Source organism: Hetaerina americana, unplaced genomic scaffold (assembly GCF_022747635.1).
Source record: "Hetaerina americana unplaced genomic scaffold, ioHetAmer1.1.p SCAF_9, whole genome shotgun sequence".
In the NCBI taxonomy this organism is placed as follows: domain Eukaryota; kingdom Metazoa; phylum Arthropoda; class Insecta; order Odonata; family Calopterygidae; genus Hetaerina; species Hetaerina americana.
In genome coordinates, this window is record NW_027287538.1 from 45,629,866 (window position 1) to 45,653,472 (window position 23,607).

Consider the following 23,607-nt stretch of genomic DNA (forward strand, 5'->3'; position numbering starts at 1 on the left):
TTGATCCCGGAAACTGACAGTCATAATTCCCTAGATTATCACACTCGAAGTCACAGGTTCATAATTTTGCCGTAAAACATTCCTTAATATCATTCCGTTACCAACGGACAACAGAATAGCCTGTAGGCGTATAATGGAAAGTGATGGGCGTTAAAGTCACCGAATGGACTCTCACTTTTAAGACTGAGTGACAGCCTATTTGAATGCGTGGGGGTAGAGATAAATTTTTCCAAGGCGATTTTTAGATGCAACATTTGCTTCCTTTTAAAGACGACTCCGAGTGAAGGAAATTGCCATAAATGAAAAAAACAGCATTAAAAATCATGTAGACATATTTATGATCCGGATTCAGAATTGTCCACAATTTTGGATCTAAGAGATAAAAACGAAATAAAAACTTCTAATAATGTACTTATTCAAGACTTTTTCCTAGTGGTTATGCATGATATCAACGAATCACTTCTCAGTCTACAAGAGATTCAATCCCTGTCGGTGACCGTATAATACAGGAACCTGTACTTCAAAACTGCGGAAGGTACACCACCCCTTTAATTATCCCAGTCACATTTGTGGACTAAAATACAGCAAACGGCTGAAGTGGTTTTCAGAATCATCATTAAGAGGATGGAGAGTAGAGTAAATGATTACTTGAGGGATGATCAGTTTGAGCTCAGGAAGGGGAGAGGCACGCGCGATACTATTGCAGTAATGAGATCAATGATCTATGGGAATATAGAATACAATCAGGAGGTATTTGCCTGTTCCGCCTATGTTGAAAAGGCGTTGGGTAGAGTAATTTGGAAACAATAATGAATATATTGCAGAAAATAGGAATAGATTGGAGGGATAGGAGGCTAATCCGTAACCTGTACATGTCTCAGACTGCTCAGATGCGGGTGGGGAACGGGGAGTCCGGTTGGGCAGTGTTAGGAAGAGGTGCAAGGCAGGGTTGTCCATTATCACCGGTACTGTTCAGCGTATATTTCGAGGAAATGATTAAAGAGGCATGGGAAGAACTGGAGGTAGGAATGAAAGACGGCGGGGAATCCGTAAAATCAGTTAGGTTTGCTGATGACCAAGTTCTAGTTTTTCAGTCAGCCAAAGGGTTACAAGTAATGCTGAGTGAATTAGAAATTCAGTGCGATGGAAATGTAATGAGAATCAATTTAAATAAAATAAGGCTTATGCGAATTAACAGAAAGACAAAGGCTAAGCTCAATATTAAAATAGGAGTTCATAAACTAGAGCAGGTGGGACATTTTAACTATCTCGGAAGAGATGAGCACCAAGATTATCCAACTATTAGGGACATAAGGAAAAGAATTTTGCTAGGCAAAGAAGCTTTTAAAAGGATGAGAAAATAGATGACTGGGACGTGGAGTAAGTATATCAATACAAGGCCCGTTTAAACTTTGATATGGAGCGTAGCTATGTACGGTGCGGAAACATAATCATTGGGGCAGAACCATTGGAAAATATAGGAGGCTTTTAAAATGTGGGTGCGGAGAAGGATGGAGAAGGTGAAAGGGCAATAATGAATACAATCGAAGATGTTCTAGTCATAGCGACGGAGGAGGGGAGATTTGTGGGAGAAATCTAATGGAGATAGGAGTAATGGATGCAAAGCATATTGATTGTCAGCACTGAGAACATTAGGCAAACGAGGAAGGGGAAATAGGATAAGGGATGTTGGATGGAATGTAGGGAGAAAAGAAGTATCCGAAATTGAAGATGGACTTAATGTCCATGCAATGTTGGCTGTCAGGTTGTACTTTGTTACGATAGGCAAAGAAATATATCGATTTTCAGCCATTGCCTATCCGAAAGCTTCCGCAAACGTTAGAAATTCGGACAAGAGCAATGATATTCACCACAAAAATTAGAGAGTCAGTGACTTTATAAACATATTCCTATATTCCACAAGGAATGAAACGCATTTAGAGTGCATTTTATCCTGAAGATAAGAATCTGATAGAAGAAATAAACAAAAATATCTTTCACTAGCACACTGAAATTATGCATTAATGGGAAATCGCTATCTTGAGCAAACTTCTTCCAACGCAATGCTTCATTTTGGCATTCTCTGGAAATTCGTCTTCTTAAAGGTAATTCGTCGTCATGGTAGTATCAGTAGTATTTAAGGCAGGCGACCGACAGCTAAGGTCATTTGCGCCATTGGGGATGGACAGGAAAGGATGAAGGGTGGAGAGAAACCCAGCGTCGGCATTAGCCACTCTTTACGAAAGGCGCCAAGGGGTCCGCAGCTTAACGTCCCATCCGACGGACGATGTACTTACTCGAAGTGCCCACTCCACAAAGCACCTCAAGTCGGGATCGAGATACCTCTGAAAAATATTCACCGCATGAATCCACCTAATATTAATTTGTCAATCCTTTCGTATTGTTTTTTACCATTTCTAAGTATCTTTTAACATTACGCAAAGCCACGTGCAATATAACCTACACGGAAATCACAGGAATTAAAAGTATCGTTTGTAGAATATTCTGCGCGTTGAAGGTAGGATAACCTTAAACCTTGTATGATGTGTTGATTTCACGTTGACCGTTACTGTAATGCACACGAGTTGTAACTATTACATTCATGTACTTCAATTAAAAACTGCTAGCATAGTACAAATACCCATTTAATCGTTAGTATAAAAGGGTGAGCGAGTACTGAGTGATGGATACTTTACAGCATTGCGAAACGTCGTAAATTATAGCGCCGTTGAGGGTCAATGCAACGAAAATTAATTTCGTAATAAAACTGTTCCTGGGAGACGTCCAGTGTGGGGGTATGGGGAGGGGAGGAGAGGGGATGTATGGGAGGGGGAAATTAGAAATTGCGGACTTCCACGCCCTATTGTTTCAAACGGTTGAGATGCATAGGATTAAAAACAGAAAGCGAAATGGGAGAAAAATATTATGCATACGTAAGTGATTCGGGACCATTCGATTCTTTCCACTTCGCTTCCTCTTTTTTTTCTGCCTCCCTCTCTCCCCTTCCCATTCTTTTCTTTCTGTCCGAGAGCACTGCGGTGTGAAAAACCCTTTCCCACACTGCGAATCCCATTACGGGTCAGAGCCAAGCGGAATGCGGAATTGGCAGCCATTACGTTATTCGAGAGGCGCATATATGTATGCTCGGTTATTAAAACTCACGCACGACTGCAGGAGTGAATTCATTGGCTTCCGATCTTTTTAACATTCCGACTGCGCCGCAAAAGCTCGGAAGATTGGCGCAGGAATTCCCCGGGCTACCGGTGTAAAACAAGAATAGATGCCGAAATGATATGATTATTATTAATTATTACCTTTCTGGGAATAGGAAAAATATAACATATCATATATATATATATATATATATATATATATATATATATATATATATATATATATATATATATATATATATATATATATATATATATATATACCGAAGCTAAAGTGATTTTTCGGGTACCAGGTCTTCCTGGGAGACCATAACCGGCACAGGGAAAGGAACTGGCCCCCCTACCCTGATGTGTGTATTTCACACGCCGTATAGGGCTTAGTACTGGGTGAACTCTACCATCACCTACTAAACCGACCTTCGGGTTATATATATATATATATATATATATATATATGTGTGTATATATATATATACACACACACACATACATACATATATATCTGGTTACCGAAAAATCACATAGCTTCGGTGGAGCTGCATGTGCCCAGAGACTTGCCCGGGAATCGAACGCGGAACCCTCCGGTCAGTAGTCCAATGCTCTACCCCCTGCACTACTGCGACCCATATGTGTGTATATATATATATATATATATATATATATATATATACATATACATATATATATATATATATATATATATATATTCGTATAAAGGTAAGTCGCAAGCATGGCGATCATATATGAAACTAAGGAAAAAATAGAAAAAAGACCGGTTTGATTTTTTAACATTTCGGTGACCTGACCTCCTTTTTCAACAGGAGGAAAAATTTATACATGTATATGTCTTTCACAGGAATTTTAAATGACCGATAACCCCGAGAAAAGAACCCTAGCATTAAATTTTAAGGAGAATAAGGAGAACAAAAATAATGTGTGTCTAGCGTTAAAACAGTCATCGCATATAGCAAGAGGAAATGATTTAAATAGTAAGAAGATGACCAGTTTTCATGGATATTTGCTAATGCATCCCAGTCCTTTCAAAGTTTTCCGAATTAAATAATATTCGTGAAAATAAGCTAATCTGCAAGATTTTTCACATGCAAACAATACCTTAAACACACAAATGAATTCTTTCAATGCCCTACAGATATCTTTCTCTCGATCTTAGGGCGAGGATGAAATGAAACCGATCATGACCCTACACATGCAGTCCCATTTTTAAGACACTGGGCTCTTTTCTTCCGGTTCGAAGCCTATTACAAAGTTTGCTGTTCTTAATAAAGAAGGAAATCATTCTAGGAATGACTCTTTCTACTTCTATTCCAAATATGCTGTGAGTTATGCGTTCAAGCTCTAAGGCCTCCAATTTTTTCTGAAAAAATTACTCTTATCAGAAATTTGACACTTCTGCTGCTTCTCAGCAAAATCTCCCTGAAGAGGAATACTTTTTTTTCTTACAAATTCGACGGCACTATTCTATGGCTGCTGAGGACGCTTTCGTAGGAGTCCATATTTGCCCACCGGAAAAACCGGCAGGTTTATGGCCGAGGCTTCTTGGCTTTGTTATCACGTTATGATATTCGGCCATCTTTGAACTGTCACGAACCCACAAACGCACATATAACCCAATAACTGTGTCACTGCATTTCTCTGGCTAAGTTAACGATGTATTTGGATACGGATGTGTTTAAACCACGCATGTGGAGAAAACGGATGATCACACGCTGTTCTTGTGCACTAAACGACACCATTTCGATTTTTGAAAGCGCTCATCACTATAGTGGCAGATAAACGAACCCTGTTCGCTGAACGATGCTGCCATCTATGCATGTTTTTCATTATTAATTATTTTCCGTGTATTTTAAGCTCAACCACATTTTTATGTCTGCGCTCAGTACGGAGAAAAAAAACTAGGGTGGCCTCATAAAACGAACGCACCACGTATACAATTTTTACCGTCCAGTAAACCCATCACGTACAGTGACCTTCTCGAAATGTATGCACAACACCAATTATTGCGTTATCTAAATGAGAGATCAAATACGGGGAAGGATACACACCAGTGAAATCTCATGAATTATAAACAGTTTCCTCTCCACCCAACTTATCCATCACCCAGCCACGTAACAGGACACGAATCAGTTCCTGTAAGGCATTCCCATGGATAGATGATCTGGAACAACTTCCTTCCAAATAAACTCGAAGTGTTTATTTTTTAGAAAAATTAAAACATTTAACCGTTTAGTTCTCCAAATTCAATCTCATTCCTCCTGGAAATTTCAAATCTAAAGTTCACTGGAAGGTGACTCAACATGACGTAACGGCCAGACACTCGTGATTTATTTCACTAGCATTGCAATGGACAAATGGCTAGATAATTTTGCTGTTGAGGCAAGAGCATATACATAAATTTTAAAGAAATTAGAATTTCTGAAAGGAGAAATACAGGGAAAGTAAAATGGACGAAAAGGAATAAAAATCAAGTGAACGTTAGAGATTTACAGGTGTTTACCTGTATACTATAAGCAAATAGAATGCTTAGGAGGATGGTGATTTCAGGGAAGAATTCTGGTAAAGCGAAGAAAAAGGAGGAGACGGATAGGCGTTTTGAATGGAAGTAAGGGAGGTAGCATGCAGAACTGCAGATAAGTTACTGAAAATATATAATATTACTACAGGTAATATACTGGCAAGTTTTGGATAGACAAAATTACCCAATAAATAAATATTTTGCCTCTCCTAACAAAAACCAACCCAACCTCCTATACAACAAGCCCCTCTACATCTCTGCACACTTCTTCCCTTCATTCCACTCAACATCCCTATCCTATTCCTGCTCCTTCCTCGTTTGCCTAACGTGCTCCCCTCTATCACAGTCTTCAACATCCCATTGCCTATCAACATGCTTTCCATCCATTTTTTCTGTCTCCTCAGGATTTCTCCTAGCAATCCCCTTCCCTCCCTCACCGTACCCATTACGTCATCATTTGTTTTCCTTTCTGTCCACTTAACCTCCTCGATCCATCTCCAACTCTACATTTCAAAAGCCTCCGATTTACACCTATCATCCTGCTCCAATGACTATGCTTCCGCGCCGTACATAACTACGCTCCATATCAAAATTTTGACGAGTCGTTTCTGAATCTCCTTACTCTACGTCCCTGTCACTAATTCCCTGCCCCCTGAGAAAGGTTCTTTGCCTAGTGCAATTATTCTCCTTACGTCCCTAATAATTTGGCCATTTCAGCCCAAAACACTTCCGAGATACGTTAACTGTTCTACCTGCTCTAGTTTTTGCCCTCCTATTTTAACGTTTAACTTAGCCTTTCTCTTAATGGAAAACCGCTTAACCTTTGTTTTATTGTATGTAGAGCGTTTATTACATATTATATATAATAAATAACTGTACATAATATACATATATTGTACATTCGTAAACATATAATTCGGGTCGCGGTAATCCAGGTGTAGATCGTTGGACTACAGACCTGAGGGTTCGGGTTCGATTCCCAGGCAAGCCTCTCTATACACCTGCAGTTCCACAAGCTGTGTGGCTTTTTGGGTACCAGATCCTCCTGGGAAACCATTACCAACTCAGGGAAAGAAACTGGCCCCCCTGCCCTGATGTGTGAATATCACACGCCGTCGGGCTTAGTACTGGGTGAACTCTACCATCACCTACTAAACCGACCTTCGGGTTGATTACTGTGCTTATGGTTTAATATATAGTATTTATATATATATATATATATATATAAAATTGTACATATTATATATATATATAATATAATATCTCTAATCAATATTGTGATACCGTTCGAAATTTCTTCGTCCTTGTCAAAAGAAGATTGGGTGAAATCGAGGAAATGTTGGGCATGCGATGTAGTCGAGGGTAAAGATGACGAATTCTGAACGAAATATAAGGAGTTAAAAAGTATGCAGAGTTTATAAACTCTGTATAATGAATGAATTGTTACAAGCTGAGGCCTCGAGGTATGTAGTCGCGTTTCAAAGGGGTCACAAGAGGCCAGCAGTGCTGAAGTCCCTGGGTCAATCCAAATCCTACCTTGACCGGTAGTAGTAAGATGTTAAAAATAACAATCCAGGTTATAAATAATACCGTGAACGCTGCAGGACGAATAATCACAATGTGTCTACGCGAGTAATAAGGGAATCAGGAAGGCTCAATTCTGTCGTATTCCTTAAATCGCAATTCGTTACTCATTCCTTATTACTTGTACCTCGTAACTCAATTCCTTCACCGCCCTTCAGCCAAAATTTCCAAGTTCCTCCTCTGAGTGTATCGATAACAGTTTCTTCCCTCGGGCCTCAACCTCGTCTTTCCATTTGCTTCGCTCTCAACGAATACTCTTCCTAGTGCATTATGACTCGTCAAATCCGAGTTGACCGTTCCTCCCTCTGCCTTTCACAATGACCTTTTCCCTCCCACGCTTCTGTGACTAAAGCCCCGCTCCCACTTGAATCGAAACAGTCGTTTTCAGTGAGGCGCGTCGAAGGTTTCTTTGTCTTTCGTAGTCTGCTCTTCTAGCATTCCGCCCACAACAAACAGTGCATATTAAAAGCTTTGTTAACTCATATACACAAATGGAAATGATACTCATATGGATATTTTTGGGTCTACGTATGAATGGTGCCTTTAATAAGTACTGTCATGTAACATATATACACAGAACACATAGCTAAGCAACATTATAGATAGTTGGCCTATGATGATGTACCCATGTATCTCAATCTTCACATTACACGGCAAGGAGCCACATAAGTGTGTGGCGGGGGGTAGTAGGGCACCAGAAATACATGCATAAACAATAGTTCATACATATACTTCAATAGATGTTTACTTATATAAGCAAACATCATATATGTATGTATATATATTATATATACATATATATATATATATTATATATACATACACACACACATATATATATAATATATATTATATATATAAAATATATATAATATAGGTGATTTCATTCATTTCGAACGAATATATATAATATATATATATATATATTATATAATATATATTATATATAATATATATATATATATATATATTATATAATATATATTATATATAATATATATATATATATATATATATGAACAAACATCTATTCAAGTATATGTATGAACTTATATCTATACATATATCATATATGTCTGGTGCCCTACTACCCCACAATTAAGAACAATTTAGCACTTAAGACAATCATTACTAGAGGTCTCTCTCAGAACATTTAAAATCAATGATATCTGCTACAAAGATATTGCAGTCCTCCATCAGCTACGAATGCACAAGCATTTAGTCTCCATCCACACGCAAAAAATACTGATTTCCTCACTGATATTTCCATCGTTTGATTATTATAGCATCGTCTTCAAACGATATCCTCAAAGGAACAGATTTAAAGTGGGATATAAAATGACAATGATAACTTAATTTTTATGTGAGGTTTGTTTTCAACCTTAGAATGAAAGGAATGCCCATTTATCTCCACAGTTGCTTAGCTAAGGCCGCCTACAACTGTGCAATAAAAGAAAATACCTAATAGGTGCATTTACTTTTCCCCTATTTCGAGAGGGTATTCCAAACTTCCTCTTCGAAGTATTTAAGACTAGGTCAGCCGTTACAAGTAAGGCTTCCCGCACGAACTCGCTGTTTTTACATTATAAAAAGCCCTTTCTTATTTCAATCTCAAACTAGGGAATTCCTTGCTCCGTAATCTTAAAAACTCTGTACTCTTTTCATAACAAACAGTACGAACCACAGTAATCAATCCGAAGGTTGGTTACATAAGTGAAGATGGAGCTCATCTGATAATTAGCCTAAAGAGCATGTCAAATTCACACATTAGGGTAATAAGTGGGGCCAATTTCTTTCCCTGTCCCGCCTATGGTTCCCTAGGATGATCTAAATCACAGAGCTGGTGTGCAGAGGTGTAACCCGGGCCCTCCAGTCAGAAGCCTGACGCTTTACCCCCTGGATTAAAACGTTATCTCTTTATAAATATTTAATGATAAAATACAGGATATTTGAAATAATAATGAATTATTACGAAGTCCCTCGTAATATCTGCGATACATTGAACACGTGGTGCTAATTTCAATTACAGGCAATGTCTTAGGATAACGTATCTTAATGTTCTTTTATGATATGGTTCAACAGTACTTTTATTTCACTGATGATCAGGAACATTGAGCATTTGTAATTACTCTATGAGGAATATCCAAGGCGAAATTAATGCATAGATATTCTATTATTCTTCTCCACTAGGGGAGTTTTCTCTTCACATGGCACAAATATGGCAAGGGAGACCAATGGCAAATCCTGCCACACCCAAGATTCAAATTCTAAGCCGTTAGGAAGCCAGTACTCAGCCACCTACCAACTCCCCCTCAATGAAAACTTCCTTCCTTAACGACGGCACCATGAGACGATACGGATCGGGATTACCAGCTGATTGTGGATAACTAACCATGGGCAACCGAAGCCATTCCACGCCAATGAAAATAACATATTATACAGACGCACGTACGTACTGCGGGGGACGCCATAACAGGGCGCTCACATATGTGAGGACGATGGACAGAGAGGGAACAGAAAGGGACAGTGAGCACGGTCGACCACAGGAATGAGAGGGGGAACGAATGTGCTCGTGAATACTAAGCGACTGACGACCTTGCAAGGTAAACGCTACGGATATGAATCACGAACTTCAAGGGAGCAATAGCTGGAGATTTCGATGCCCGCACGCCACGGCATACAGAAGACAACTAAAGAGGCTGCAAAAGCAACATATTTAGCAAGGCTTAATTGATGGGTTTAAAAGTGAAGATTTTTCAAGCACTCTTTCACAAAATAATTAAAGGGAATCGGGGAGGTGCTGTGGGCAGTAGGCTGGTAGATTTCCACCTTGAGGGCTTGGGTTCGAGTTCCGGAGTTGGTATGATTTTTTAAATTTGTATCCTGATCCCTATTTGGGGTGTGCTATGTGGAGAGAATACCTCAAGCGGAGTACTTCGTCCGTCGGATCGGACGTTTAATGGAGTAGGCTAATTACGATGTCGGGTTTTCTCTGAACCCTTCCTGCATTCCCTGAAAATCCTACAGAACTCAGCAAAATTACCCAACTATGCCTACTGCCGCGTATTGCAACTGTCAGTCACCTCCTCTAATAACTACTAATGTTCCCATTAAAAAACAAATCGTTTTTCAACTCACATTGTCAACTCTTCAGATGTAAACCAAGTCTTAGGTCTAGCATCTGAAGGCCAATCGAGCCCAAACTTGTGGCATACGTTAAATATTTTTATTTCGAGGAAAATTTCTAGAAAATATCTTGGTTTTAAGTATGAATTACTTCGAAGACAACTAGACGAAAACTGGGAATATTTTTAAATTATTTAAACCGCTCGCGACCTGGTTGCGAACAACATCCTCCACGGCCATTAGTCGTAAGGAGGGTTGAGCGTAATTGGTATTAATTTGGTAAAAATATGTCGAACGGGAGAATCCCATTTAGAGAGAGAGGATCAATTTCGTTCAATTTTCATTTGTTCGCGGAGTTCTGTTATGTTATATTTAACCCACATTCGCCTAATTGAAGTCATCAAATACCCCCATTAAAAAAATCTAAAATGAGGCACGAAAAATACCCTTCTTATGCGTCACGGACATAAAATTCTTCCCTCGCTTATGTGCACTAAATATTGAATACAGCTGTTATCGCAAGAGGTGGCCAGAAACATACAATACGTCACCAATGACAAGAGAACAAGCAATAGCCGTAACATTAATGGAATTCGGAAACTCTGAGCAGTTTTCCGAACTCGCAAGCCAAAATGTACATTAATATTTTCGTGAGATATAATTTGAGTTAGTGCAATTCTTTTTTTTATGAATAATAACTCTACGCCAAATATTGAAACAAGAGCCCTTTCAAAAAAGGAAGTTGTGTTGCCGCACCCTGTTTATTCATTAATTCGATCCAATTATCTCTTTCAAACGTCTTCTCTAAATCTGTGAAGCGGAGAGATTCTGACTGTATATTCCGTGCTCCTATATATTAAAGACCTCATTACTGTAATGTCATCACGCCGGCTTATCCTCCTTCGGCGGTATAGAAAAGTAATCCCATCATTTTCATAATCAGTGATCATCAATCACTGAATTAAGGGATGCAGCCGTCCAATGATCTTTGTAGTTTCCCTTAGCACTTACATGTCTTCATTTTCATGTGTCTAACATTTGGCTGGGGAATCGCACTCAAATGGACACCATCTCATGACCCGAAGACCCTGACCTGAAGACCTCCCGCGAAACCGTTTGACCTCGAACGGTGAGAAAGAAGGGAACGAGACTGCACTCGCGGGTTTCGCTTCGAAGCTTTCGTCCCGGGACGTACGTGCAGCGGAGGGAATAAGACGGCACCGGACGGTCACCGGCCGTGAGGCGTTCTCGTGCGCTGCTGGTAGGAGGTCAAAGCTGCGGCGGGGATGGAACAGGCGCGACCTGGATGCTCAGAGGGAGGAGGGAGAGGATTGGGTGGGCGTGCAAACCCGGATACGGCGACGCGCTGGCCTTGCGGCGGCCGTGTCAGCGGGAGGCCGTCTCATCACCGGTGAAGGAGGGGGTGGTTTGGACCGTAGCCACCGCAGAGTGCATATGTATACGTATGTACTTACCTACCGGTGGTTACGGTTGGCCTGGGCGGGAGGAGGAGGGTAAGAGCCGCGGCCGAGACGCTAGAGACACTGGTGCCACATGGCTTACTCCTTTGAGCAAGCTCCAACAAGACAATTAGCGGAACTTTCTTCGTCCTTCGTTCCAAATACATCTACACAATACCCCTCAAAGCCATCGTACGGGCGTGTGGCAGGGGAGGAGGGGGTTGTAGGTCACCAGCCCAATTACGAATCGCTTCATACATGCTTTTAATTGTAAGCACGCAATATTCTCGTATGCACGCAATAATGGGATGATATCAATTTAATAATGTCAAGTAATTGGTAATGTATATCATATTACAAATTGCACCGAATAATTTGCACAAAAGTGCCCAGCCCAGCTAATTACTGAAATAAACAATATTGGAAAGAGCAGTAAATATTTATGCTTAATTCATTCTTGGTAATCTAACTTTTAAAGGTGGATTTTTGGCTGTCAATAATGACTGTTAAATTTCGCATGAACTTCGTGCCCTATCTTACTTCCGTCTATCATATTTTCCATGTGCCTCAATGTCGTTCAAAATTCATACAATTTATTCATCCACCCTTCTATCATGAACTCCAGCATTCCCTAGAACTGTGTTAGAGGTAGGAAAATGGATAATTGCTCCTGGTAGGGTAACTCATGCCAGCTAGGTCGAAGGTTAGGAGCCAGACGAAAGGTAGCCCGTGCAGCGTCAGTTCTTTAGTGAGGCGACCGAAAAGGCGTCTGAAAACGAATCTGATTCCTTTTAAATTGCCTCACTGAAGCGTGGTGGTATCACGTTAAAAACATTATGGAGGAAAGCAACATGAATTATTCATTCCAGGAATGCCATGATGGACGTTAGTAACATTTTAGGCTTTGCGAACGGTAAACTGGTGCTGTTTACTAATGAATATACATTTGTGCATTAAGTGGGAGCATTACCCAAATTATATAGCACTAGCACACGCTATAATTGTGCCAAAACGTGCATTTAAGTTTTGTCTAGAAGATCAAGCATAAACAACACACCACGCCTCTCATGGGGAGCACATATCATGACAATATGCGGATCAGCTTTCAAGAAACTTGGCTTCATAAAACGGATGGTGGGGAAATGTAATGAAAACGTTAAAGAGAGGTGTTATTTTGCTCTAGTTAGACCTCATTTGGCATATGCCCCAAGTATTTGGGATCCTTGGGAGAAAATTTGGCAAAAAGAATTAGATAAAGTCCAGAGAAAAACCGCTAGATTCGTTAAAAATTGTTATGATAAGAACCCAAGTGTGACAGGTCTCTTTTGGTTACATTACATTTCTTACTTTGCAATTACATTGAGCACTAAAAGAGTTTTTGGAAGGAGGGAGCTGATGGCATGGATCACAGGTAAAGATGTATAGAAAGGACGGGCGAAAACTCCAACACGGAGGTAATCAATGAAATAATATTTGGTTTTTGAGGAAAAATGATCGCCGTAGATTTGGAAAATTTCGATATTTCGGCGTGGACAAGAAAAGAAAAAGCGATAATTGAAAAAGAAAAAAGAGGAACGAAATTGAAAAAATAAACGATTCAAAGTTCAACGCATGTTGAGGGAAGCGATACCGCTCTTGAGAGAAATTCGAAGAGGGCAGGGCAAGTGAACGGAGGAGATGTTTAGAGATGCAACGGGATGCTGACGTACATGGTACATGTAATAGAGGGGAGAATGCTGAGAGAGACAAGGAAAAAATAATCAATTCGGAAGGAATGAATAGAGGCATGAAGTATGCGGAGATGAAGAATGGTTACTTTTGATCCAGGTTTTTTAGACTATTTGTTGAAGAATGCAGAAAATAGATTGGCCAGAGGGGCAAGCAAACAATAGTGTCCTTATCATTTACGTCCATGCTTCAAAAGAATTTATATTATTATGCGATGTAACTGTTCGACGTTTCATAAAAACAGCAAGAACTAAGGGAACAATGAATGGGGGCAGGGACAAGGAAACTGTAAAATGGTAAAATCCGGGCGAAGCTATCACAGACACACCAAGAAAATTATTAATTACACTAATGAAAATTCCATTACAATAGAAAGAACACATGAAGTATTTACATGGTAAAAGTACTCGACCAGAAATCTAAGCCGAAAATATGACGTGGATGGGGATAGCTTAGGTCAAAGTATACCGACCATGAGATAGAAAGGGCATTAAAGGAATTGAAATCAAATGAGGCGGTGAGGGTGGACAACATTCCTGCGGAACTACTAAAAGGTTTAGGAAAAAGTGGGAGTATGAAGCTACAGGTATATGGACTGATTCGTAGTATATACGAAGAGGGAATCTGGCCGGAAGACTTCGTGAGATCAGTTTTTGGTCCTATTCCGAAAAAGGTAAAGGCTACATCATGTGAGAACTACAGAACAATAAGTTTGATATCCCACGCAGCTAAAGTTGTTCTCAGGATCATCAATATGAGAATGAAGAGCGGGGCTATTGATTACTTAGGGGACTATCATTTTGGGTTTAGGAAGGGGAGAGGCATGCGTGATGCTATTGCAGTAAAGAGATCACTAATCGAGAGGAATATAGAATACAACCAGGAGGTATTTGCCTGTTTCGTAGATTTCGAAAAGGCGTTTGATAGAGTGAATTGGGAAGACTAATGAGTATATTGAAGAAAATAGGAATAGATTGGAGGGAAAGGAGGCTAATCCGCAAACTGTACATGTCTCAGACTGCTCAGGTGTGAGTGGGGAACGGGGAGTCCGGATTGGCAGTGTGAGGAAGAGGTGTAAGGCAGGGTTGTCCATTATCACTTGTGCTGTTCAAAGTATATGAGGAAGAAACGATTAAAGAGGCATGGGAAGAACTGAAAGTAGAAATGAAAGTCGGCGGGAAATTCGTAACATCAATTAGGTTTGCTGATGACCAAGCTCTAGTTTGTCAGTAAGCCAAGGGGTTGCAAGAAATGCTGAGTGAATCGGAAATTTAGTGCGACAGGTATGGGATGAGTATAAATATAAATAAAACGAATGTTAATCGGTTTTTAGAAAGATAAAAGTAAAGTTTTCATGTTAAAATAAGAGAGCAAAAAATAGAGCTGGAGGATCATTTACGTACCTTGGAATTGTTTTGGACCATTATGATAAAAGCAGTATGTGTACATACGTGTACGACGAAAAATTGCGTTGGGCTATGCAAGCATTATGATAGGCGTAGATTGGAAGGTTTTAAATGAGAATTTGGAATAGGAGAGGTATAATCAAACGTAGAACTACTGGGCTTGGGATAAAGGGAGTACTTGGACGGAATGTAGGAAGAAAAGAAGTATGCGGAATTGAAGAAGGGTCGATTGCAGTGTGTGGGATTCAGGCTTTTTCTTGTTGAGCGAGGTTAAAAAATGTAGAGGCGTTCAGTCTGTGTCCATCAAAAACCTACCTTAAACGATAAAATATAAAAAAAACAAATGGAAAGGAAAAACCACTAATTGAGGAATACACCACTACTCAATTCATTTGCCATCACTTTTCTAGCGACCCGTAGGAAACAAAACATCATAAAATATGAGATCATTCGACTTACCCTTGTTACGATCACCATGGCTGCGCCAGGGGTTGCGCCTCAATCCTGCGAAACAAAAGAGATGACAAATTAATAAAATTATCGAATTACATTGACAGTCAACAAAAATTACACCCTATATCCACATGAAATAAGATATGAATTTTAAAAGTTTTACTTTCTCTTACGAAAATATCAGGTTTTGGATTTTATTTGGATGGCGCATTGTTTGAGGCAAGAAGAGCCAGTACTCCAAACTGTCAGCGTTGGCCTCTTTCTATCTTCCTCATTTTATACGCGGCGGTCAAATCTACAAGCATAATTAAGGGGCATAATAAAACCATCGATGTGTAGCAAACGATTCACTGTACGGGGAAGAGAGAGAAAATTGTTTCATGACCATCTTTTTAATAGAAAAATTTTATCCATCTTTCTCAGGGGAACCGTATAATATTTTTCAATGCGATTCTATTGATTAATGTTTTCATAGAATATGAGAAACACTTAGGGTAATATTTTCTCAATAAGTATCTCCATTCAACTTTGTACTGGTTATTAAGTTGATGGATCACTTGGGTGTGTGCGTGTCTGTGTGTATATATATATATATATATATATATATATATATATATATATAAAACAAACACACACACACATATATATATAAATATATATATTATATATATACTACCTTGATCAAAAATTTCCCGGAATTTATTCAGAAAATTAAAAATACAAGTTTATTCATCTAAATCTATATTGTCCCCTTCAAAGTAATCCCCATCGACTGCAACACACTTATGCCAGCGCTTGATCCAATCCTCGAAACATTTTTTATATTCGGTTTTCGGTATGTCCATCAGTGCTTCCTGCGATTTTTCCATTACTTCCTCTCGGCTGCTAAAACGCGTTCCCCGTAATGGTTTTTTAACTCGATTGAACAGAAAGAAGTCACAGGGAGCCAAATCAGGTGAATTCGGTGGCTGTTGGATGGTATTTGTTGCATTTTTCGTCAAAAAATTACGAATAATGATAGCACTGTGCGACGGTGCGTTATCATGGTGCAAAATCCACGAGTTTTCTGCCCACATTTCTGGTCTCTTTCGGCGAATTGCTTCACGCAAACGTCTCATAACGCCCAAATAATACTCTTTGTTTACTGTCTGGCCTTCTGGCAAAAATTCATGATGCACTACACCGTTGTAATCCATGAAAACCGTCAGCATTGCCTTCTTTTTTGACTGAAAACGACGTGGTTTTTTTGGTCTCGGCTCATTTGGTGAACGCCATTCACTTGCCTGATGTCTGGATTGCGTGTCGTACTCATAAACCCACGTCTCGTCTCCAGTAATGATCCTTTTGATGAATGTGGGATCGGATTCAGCCTCGCAAATCATGTCTTTTGCGACGTCAACACGGTCTCTTTTTTGCATGAAATTGAGGTCTTTTGCTGCTACACGACGGAAACCCAAATCATTAACCACAATGTCTTGGGCGGATCCATAGGCAATGTTCAAGTCCTCCGCTATTTCTCTGATGGTTAATTTGCGGTTATTGATCAACATTTCTTTTACTTTATCAATTTTTTCACCGACTTTCGATGTCGATGGTCTGCCACTGCGTTCATCATCTTCGATTGACTCACGACCACTTCTGAACCGCTCGTGCCACTGGTAAACGACCGTTTTTTTTAGAGAATCGTTGCCGAAACACTTTTCCAACATTTCCAACGTCCGTGCGCCACTAAATCCGTTTTTTACGCAAAATTTAATACAAGTTCGTTGTTGCAAATTTAAATCCATTTCTGCAATTGTAAAAAATCGCCAACACACACAGAGATAGATGTACTCTTGGCTACGTAACTTTTGCAAATGTCAAGTTATGACACTAAGATTTAAAGGGAATATCAACAACAGATGTACCAATTTAACAAAAAAAACAGAACTCAAATCGGAACGATGGGAGCGCCACACGGTGGTTATTCCGGGAACTTTTTGATCAAGGTAGTATAAATAAATAAAACAAACACACACACACATATATATAAATATAAATATATATATATATAAATATATATATATATATATATATATATATATATATATATATATATATATATATATATATATATATATAGTCAAACACGAAAAACCCACCAAATGGCAAACAAATATTCATTCAGGTGGAAATATATTTATAAGGAAAAGAGATAGGAACACATATTAAAGACGAACACAAGAGAGGTGGGGAAGGCGGAATCAAGCAGATTACAAGTGTAAAAATATTTCCTTGACCGGCCGACGATCTAACAATTGATTAAAGTAATGCATAATATGGTTACATTGTACAGATATATATACATATATATATATATACATATATATACCAATATATATATATATATATATATATATATATATATGTGTGTGTGTGTGTGTGTGTGTACATGTGTGTACATGTGTGTACATGTGTGTACATGTGTGTACATATATATATGTACACACACCACTGCACAATGTTCAACAAGGCTCAAGTTAGGCGGGGATATTGGAGCAAGGACCATTCATGCACAAATGTGAATTCATAGATCCAGATGAATACGTATACTCGTACCAACATTTGCTCACGCGACCAAATGTATGTTCATCTAAGTCTTACAATAATGGGGAATTCCGGCAAAATCATTATAATTTGCTTATTAAATCAAAATAAATGTGGGCTTCGTTTCGATTTCTTTAATCTCGCGTATCTTGCGAGGGGAAAAAATGTACTTTAATCCGTCGGCAATGGAGTTTATCTTCTTCATATTAACCAGTTGATCGCATATTGAACCTTTGCATATAATACAATAATACTACAACATGGGGAATTTGTAAATTCATTATCCGAGGAGCCAGCAGCTCATTGAGAAACTGAGTAAGTTGATAGTTCAAATAGACAATTAAAACTTTCAATTATGAGAAATAGAAAATAAAATATCAGAAATTTTGCTCAAGTAAGGTTGTAGCTGAAGATAAAATGACACAAATATACGTGTTTGAGTGACACAGCGTGGATAATTGATAAAGAAAACAGTTAAATATCATGAAGTTGGATCTGGTGCTCAAAATTAAAAAAAATATTTGATTAGAGTAAAACAAAATCATTCCTGGTAAAGTTTATGACAATACCATGGATAATATTTAAATATATTTGAGAAAATATCAGGAGAACTTATACATTTCATGCCATAAGCAGATTTTTACTCATGCTTTATATTTATAAGGAATTTTGCGTGTTACCTTAAGGAATAGCCTGATACCAAATGGATCGAATGTCTTGTTCGGAGGAACATGTCTACATTTACATCAATGGACGTTCTTGTGCCATAGACATGTATACGATAATTCTGGATAAGATCATTCTTGGAGGGCAATAAGGGATGTTATTAATTTAAAATCATCGATTACAGAAGAAATCTGGGTTGTATATTTCAATGATGAGACATTCAGTCAATCGATGGACTTCCATTGTAGATGTTTTAATAAACCAAAATAATTTAAAGACAAAATGATAACCTCGGTGTCGCAAGCAAACACCGGGGGAGTCGATCGATAAATGAAAGCCCACAATCATCGATAAACCCCTTCGTTTTGTAACTAACTGAAGAAGGAAAAACAGAAAACATCGTCCACCCTAAATTTCAAAACAGCCTTCTCGGTTAAATTAAAAAAAAAACTTTAGTCCTCGTCGCCTCGGGTAACGGCGGCTAAAGTGGATCGTTGCACCTGCTCACAACCACTGAGTAGATAAAAATCAGCACCAATGCAGGCACCCACATGTTCACTGTCGTAATATACTTTCCAGGACCTTAGGTTTTGAATCGTGGAGGCCTGTGTTTGTCTCGGAGGCAGAACTTCGAACTGTGAAAGAGTGAATAGGGTTATTGCCTCGTTCCCAGTACGAAAACTAAATATGTTTTATTTCTATTTTAAAGTATCTAATGGGGCAAGATTGAGGTTATATAGTTTCCCCTTTCACTCAACCCCGAAAAGTTATATTGAAGCACTTACAATAACATACATCCATTCCCTAGGTGGAAGTACTTATATATATATACTCATACATACATTTACACACACACAAAAATTGTTAACTCCACTATGCTATTCGTTCGACGTCTGCATGCGAAGGAAGAAAACGCTCTTGATATGAGGCCGCTTGCTTACGTGCGTGCGCAAGAGGGAAAATAGAGAGCAGTCTGCGTGGGCGTAAAAAAAGACAAAAGAGAGGCGACGTCTCCCGCTTATCAGCGAGGGTCGTCACCTGTCTCCCAGAGGCACTTCAACATCGTCCTAGTTATCTCTCCCAATCCCTTCCCTTCCCATCTCACTTTCTCTCCCCCACCCTCTCCACTCCTCTCCCCTTTTCTCGGCAGGGTCTGCAATGACGCTGGAACGAAAAGCAAGGTAAACAAGCGCCTCGGAAATATATCATCCTGGAATTGTGGTGATGAATCACTAGGTGGATGTGATATCAATACTATATGTGGATTGATGGGGACAATTCCCACTGGCCGAAAGATTCTTTCGAGCGCAAAAGACAGCGGCTGAAGTGGGAGAAAACGAATTTTCACTCGGAAAGCTTGCAAAAAAACTGAGGGGGCTAAAGTCAAATCGTGGTTTATCCGACGAAGTAAATAAGAACTGCATTTAAATTGTAAAACCTCCTAATTTTTCACTGAAAACCTTTTACAAGAGAAAGTTGAAACTGCTGTCAATATTACACACATTTTTCCTGTAGGCGAACAAATTTTTCACGAGGACGACGCCATGATTCCACGGCCACCGATGGGGCTTCAGCGATGAACTCTTTTTGCCCACTGTAAAAATCGGCTGGTGCGTGACCGAGGATTCTTTGTCGATACAGAACATTCCGTCAACTTTGAAATGCGACGCATCCACTATTGTACACATCTACATAACAACATCTTGTCACATGTATTACACTCAATCAACGATGACGAATTTCTATATGGGTGTTAAAACCACGTAAGCGGTGAACACGGGTGATTGCACGTTGTTCTTGTACAATGAACGTCACCATTTCAATTGTTGGAAACCCTCCTCACCATAGCAGCAACTACAATACCCTGGTCACTGTACGGTAAAGTGTCCGCGTAAATTAACCTTGAATACGTCTTTCTGTCTACTACCAGTTCCCATAGGCGCTCCCCTTGGCGGTGATGGAGTCAAGGAGTTGGCGTCGTGAAAAATCCATACGTACACAGGAAGATTGTTTTGGGAAGCCGCAGAAGTTTCAAATTGCTGGCGTAAATTGTTTGTCAGTATGAAATTAGTGAGACCTTAAAAAGTAAAGGTGCCGAGTAATGGCCGACTACAAGGTAAGAGTGTTACCGTTCGTCATTTACTTAACAATCAGCCAAGCGAACGTTAAAACTAAAGCGAAAGGGATTAAAATGTAAAGAAAAAATTAAGTATGGGATTTTTTTAAAATGACAAACGAAAAAGGCAAATCGAGAAAATAACTTCCTTCAGATGGAGAATTTAAACTTACATCACTAATGGTTGCCATGTAACTTCACCACAAAATATAATCGATGATGAAAGACATTAGTAGTACTTTTTAGTTTTTTATGGGAGGTGACCGATAGCAAGGTCATTACCGCCATTAGGGATGCTTAGGGAAATGAAAGGTGGAGAGAAACCCGGCGTTGGCATTAGTCTACTAATGTCGAAAGGCGACAAGGGGTCCGCAGTTTAACGTCCTATCCGACGGACGTCGTACTCACTCAAAATGGTCTTCACAAAGCACCTATACATCTACATAATACCCCGGAAGCCGCCGCAAGGGCGTGTGGCGGGGGGTGTTAGGTCACCAACCGTAAAAAGGAACAATACCACATGCAAAACAACAACATGGAAAATTACACCCACATCAGCGCACACACTTATGCAAAAATCCATTCATCCAACACTCATCCAAACACATATACCATAAACCAACAAACAACTGCACCCCAGGATGCAGCACGAAAGCCATCCAACAACACGCAAGCCAGGACACAACAAGCAAGAATGCGAAACTCCACCACCACATGAACATGCAACACAAAACACTCTACCCCCCGAGGAGACTGTGAAAGTAAGCACCTCAAGTATGGATCGGGATACTACTGAAAAATATTTGTTGCCTCCAGGATTAGAACCTGGACCATCTCGGTGGAAGGCCTGTACGTTAGCCATCGCACCACGCCGACCCCGAAAGAAATTACGATATATATTTTCCGTCGAGTAGGATCTTGAAATTTGTACAGTATAGTCGAACACGACAATTTCAATGTGACAAGTTATTTACATTGTGTATTTTTATAAACCAATTTTTCTCAAAGAACCATGAATTGTCTTCGCCCAAAAATTGCTATTTCTGAGAATAGGAAGTGCTTGGAAACGATACTAAGTTTTGAATGAAATACGTCACCTCTATCAAACTGGTATTCTCTTTGCTAGCCCTAAATTAGTTTTGACGCCAACTATGAGGCTTTAACAAATTAACGCCGTTACGAAACGATGATCTCCATACAGGCAAAGCATCAACTTGTAGGCAGATTTAGCAACAAATGCTTGGCAACAACCCGAAGCGCTCATTAAGCAAAATTAAACGTAATTAAATCGACTTGATTTCGACGGATGGCTTAAACAAGATCCGTGGATTCGAAAAGATAAAAATCCTTTTATCTTTTCGAATGAAGGTCGTTTGGATAAAGCGATTAGGAACTTGTTACATTCCCAAACAATCTCATTATTTTCGGATTAGGCTCATGAATAATACAAAAGTAAGGGGATGTTTCCGTGGCAACCCGTTGGATAACTTCGAATCTGTGAGACTGCGCACCTTATCCGGTTGGCGCCGACAATAGCATCGTTAATTTCCCGTCTCAAGTTCACCAGCGCCTTAGGAAATCTTTGAAATTAGACCAGGCAGTCCCGACAGCGAGACCCAGAAAAGGAACGAAGAATATGCAAATTGAGAGTGGACAACCGGTAGATGGTGGGCGAAGTCCTTTTGGTTTTCGGTCAAAGGGGAAGGGAAATGCGTAGGAGGGAGGAGAGGAGAGGTCAGGCTGTCCGAAATCGACCAGGATGAACGCTGCGAATTTCTCCTCTGCAGAGAGCCTCGAGAACGTAAGGATGCCAAGACAAGTCGGTTGCGGTGGTTCCGGTGTCCTTCCTCCGGTACCCTCAAAATGCAGTTGGATTAAGTGGGTTATGTTCTGGGGGAGAAGTTGGAAGACAAGTAGGGTGGTGATGTCCCTGCCTTAGTGTAACGGTATGGTAATGGTACCTCTGTTTACATCCAAGCTAAACGACCACCAGGTCTCAAAAAAATGCATCAAACCGCCTCTACTGCATCCCCTCTCTAGACCCCTCAACCCATTGCATTTCTTCCCCAGCTTGTTTATTATGTCGGTGAAAGCGGAAGGTCACCGCCTACATGATCCAACGACCAAGTGAGGGTTCTTTTCGATATTTTTATGTACATAGTTTCTTCGAATGGATATTACTCCTGATTTTTAAAACATTTATGTATGTATACACAAACGAATATATATATATATATATTTATAAAAATATATATAATATATATATATATATGAATATATATATGTATGTGTGTGCGCTAATATATATATATATATATATATATATATATATATATATCTCGCATACGCACACATATACAACACGTAAAAGGGCACTCACAGTTAAGATAATTTGACCTTTCGGCCTTCTCTTAGGCCTCTTTCACATCAGATTGAATCCTGAATGACCCGAAGAAGGCCTAAGGCCTCCGTGCAGTACAAAACCTCGCTACATATCAAAGTTTTCCTTATTCTTGGTTCATCATCCTTACTCATCGTCCATATCATCAATTCCCTCCCTCTTGGAAAAGAATTCATGGAAATTGGGCAAAATCTCAAGAGAAAAAATCATGTAACAGATGGGATTTCATCATTCACCAGGCATTTTGTTTATCCGCGTCCGAATCGCAATCGAATCAAAAGGCTTTATTTTCAAAGAATTTTCAAAAGTGGTTCAGATTAAGTTCATAAAATTGCTTGACTGTGTAGCCTCGCAAAATGTCAGTCGAAATTGCTC

The 23,607-nt window shown here is 39.4% G+C and overlaps 1 protein-coding gene across 1 annotated transcript in view; it reads right to left on the minus strand.

Moving 5' to 3' along the window:
• ck (myosin-VIIa ck) overlaps nt 1-23,607 on the minus strand; it is a 327,005-nt gene that overhangs the window by 112,318 nt on the left and 191,080 nt on the right. Inside the window, exon 2 of the mRNA XM_071597488.1 lies at nt 15,470-15,514. Coding sequence (XP_071453589.1) covers nt 15,470-15,487 — 18 coding nt within the window. The 5' untranslated portion in view covers nt 15,488-15,514. The remainder of the gene's footprint in view (nt 1-15,469; nt 15,515-23,607) is intronic.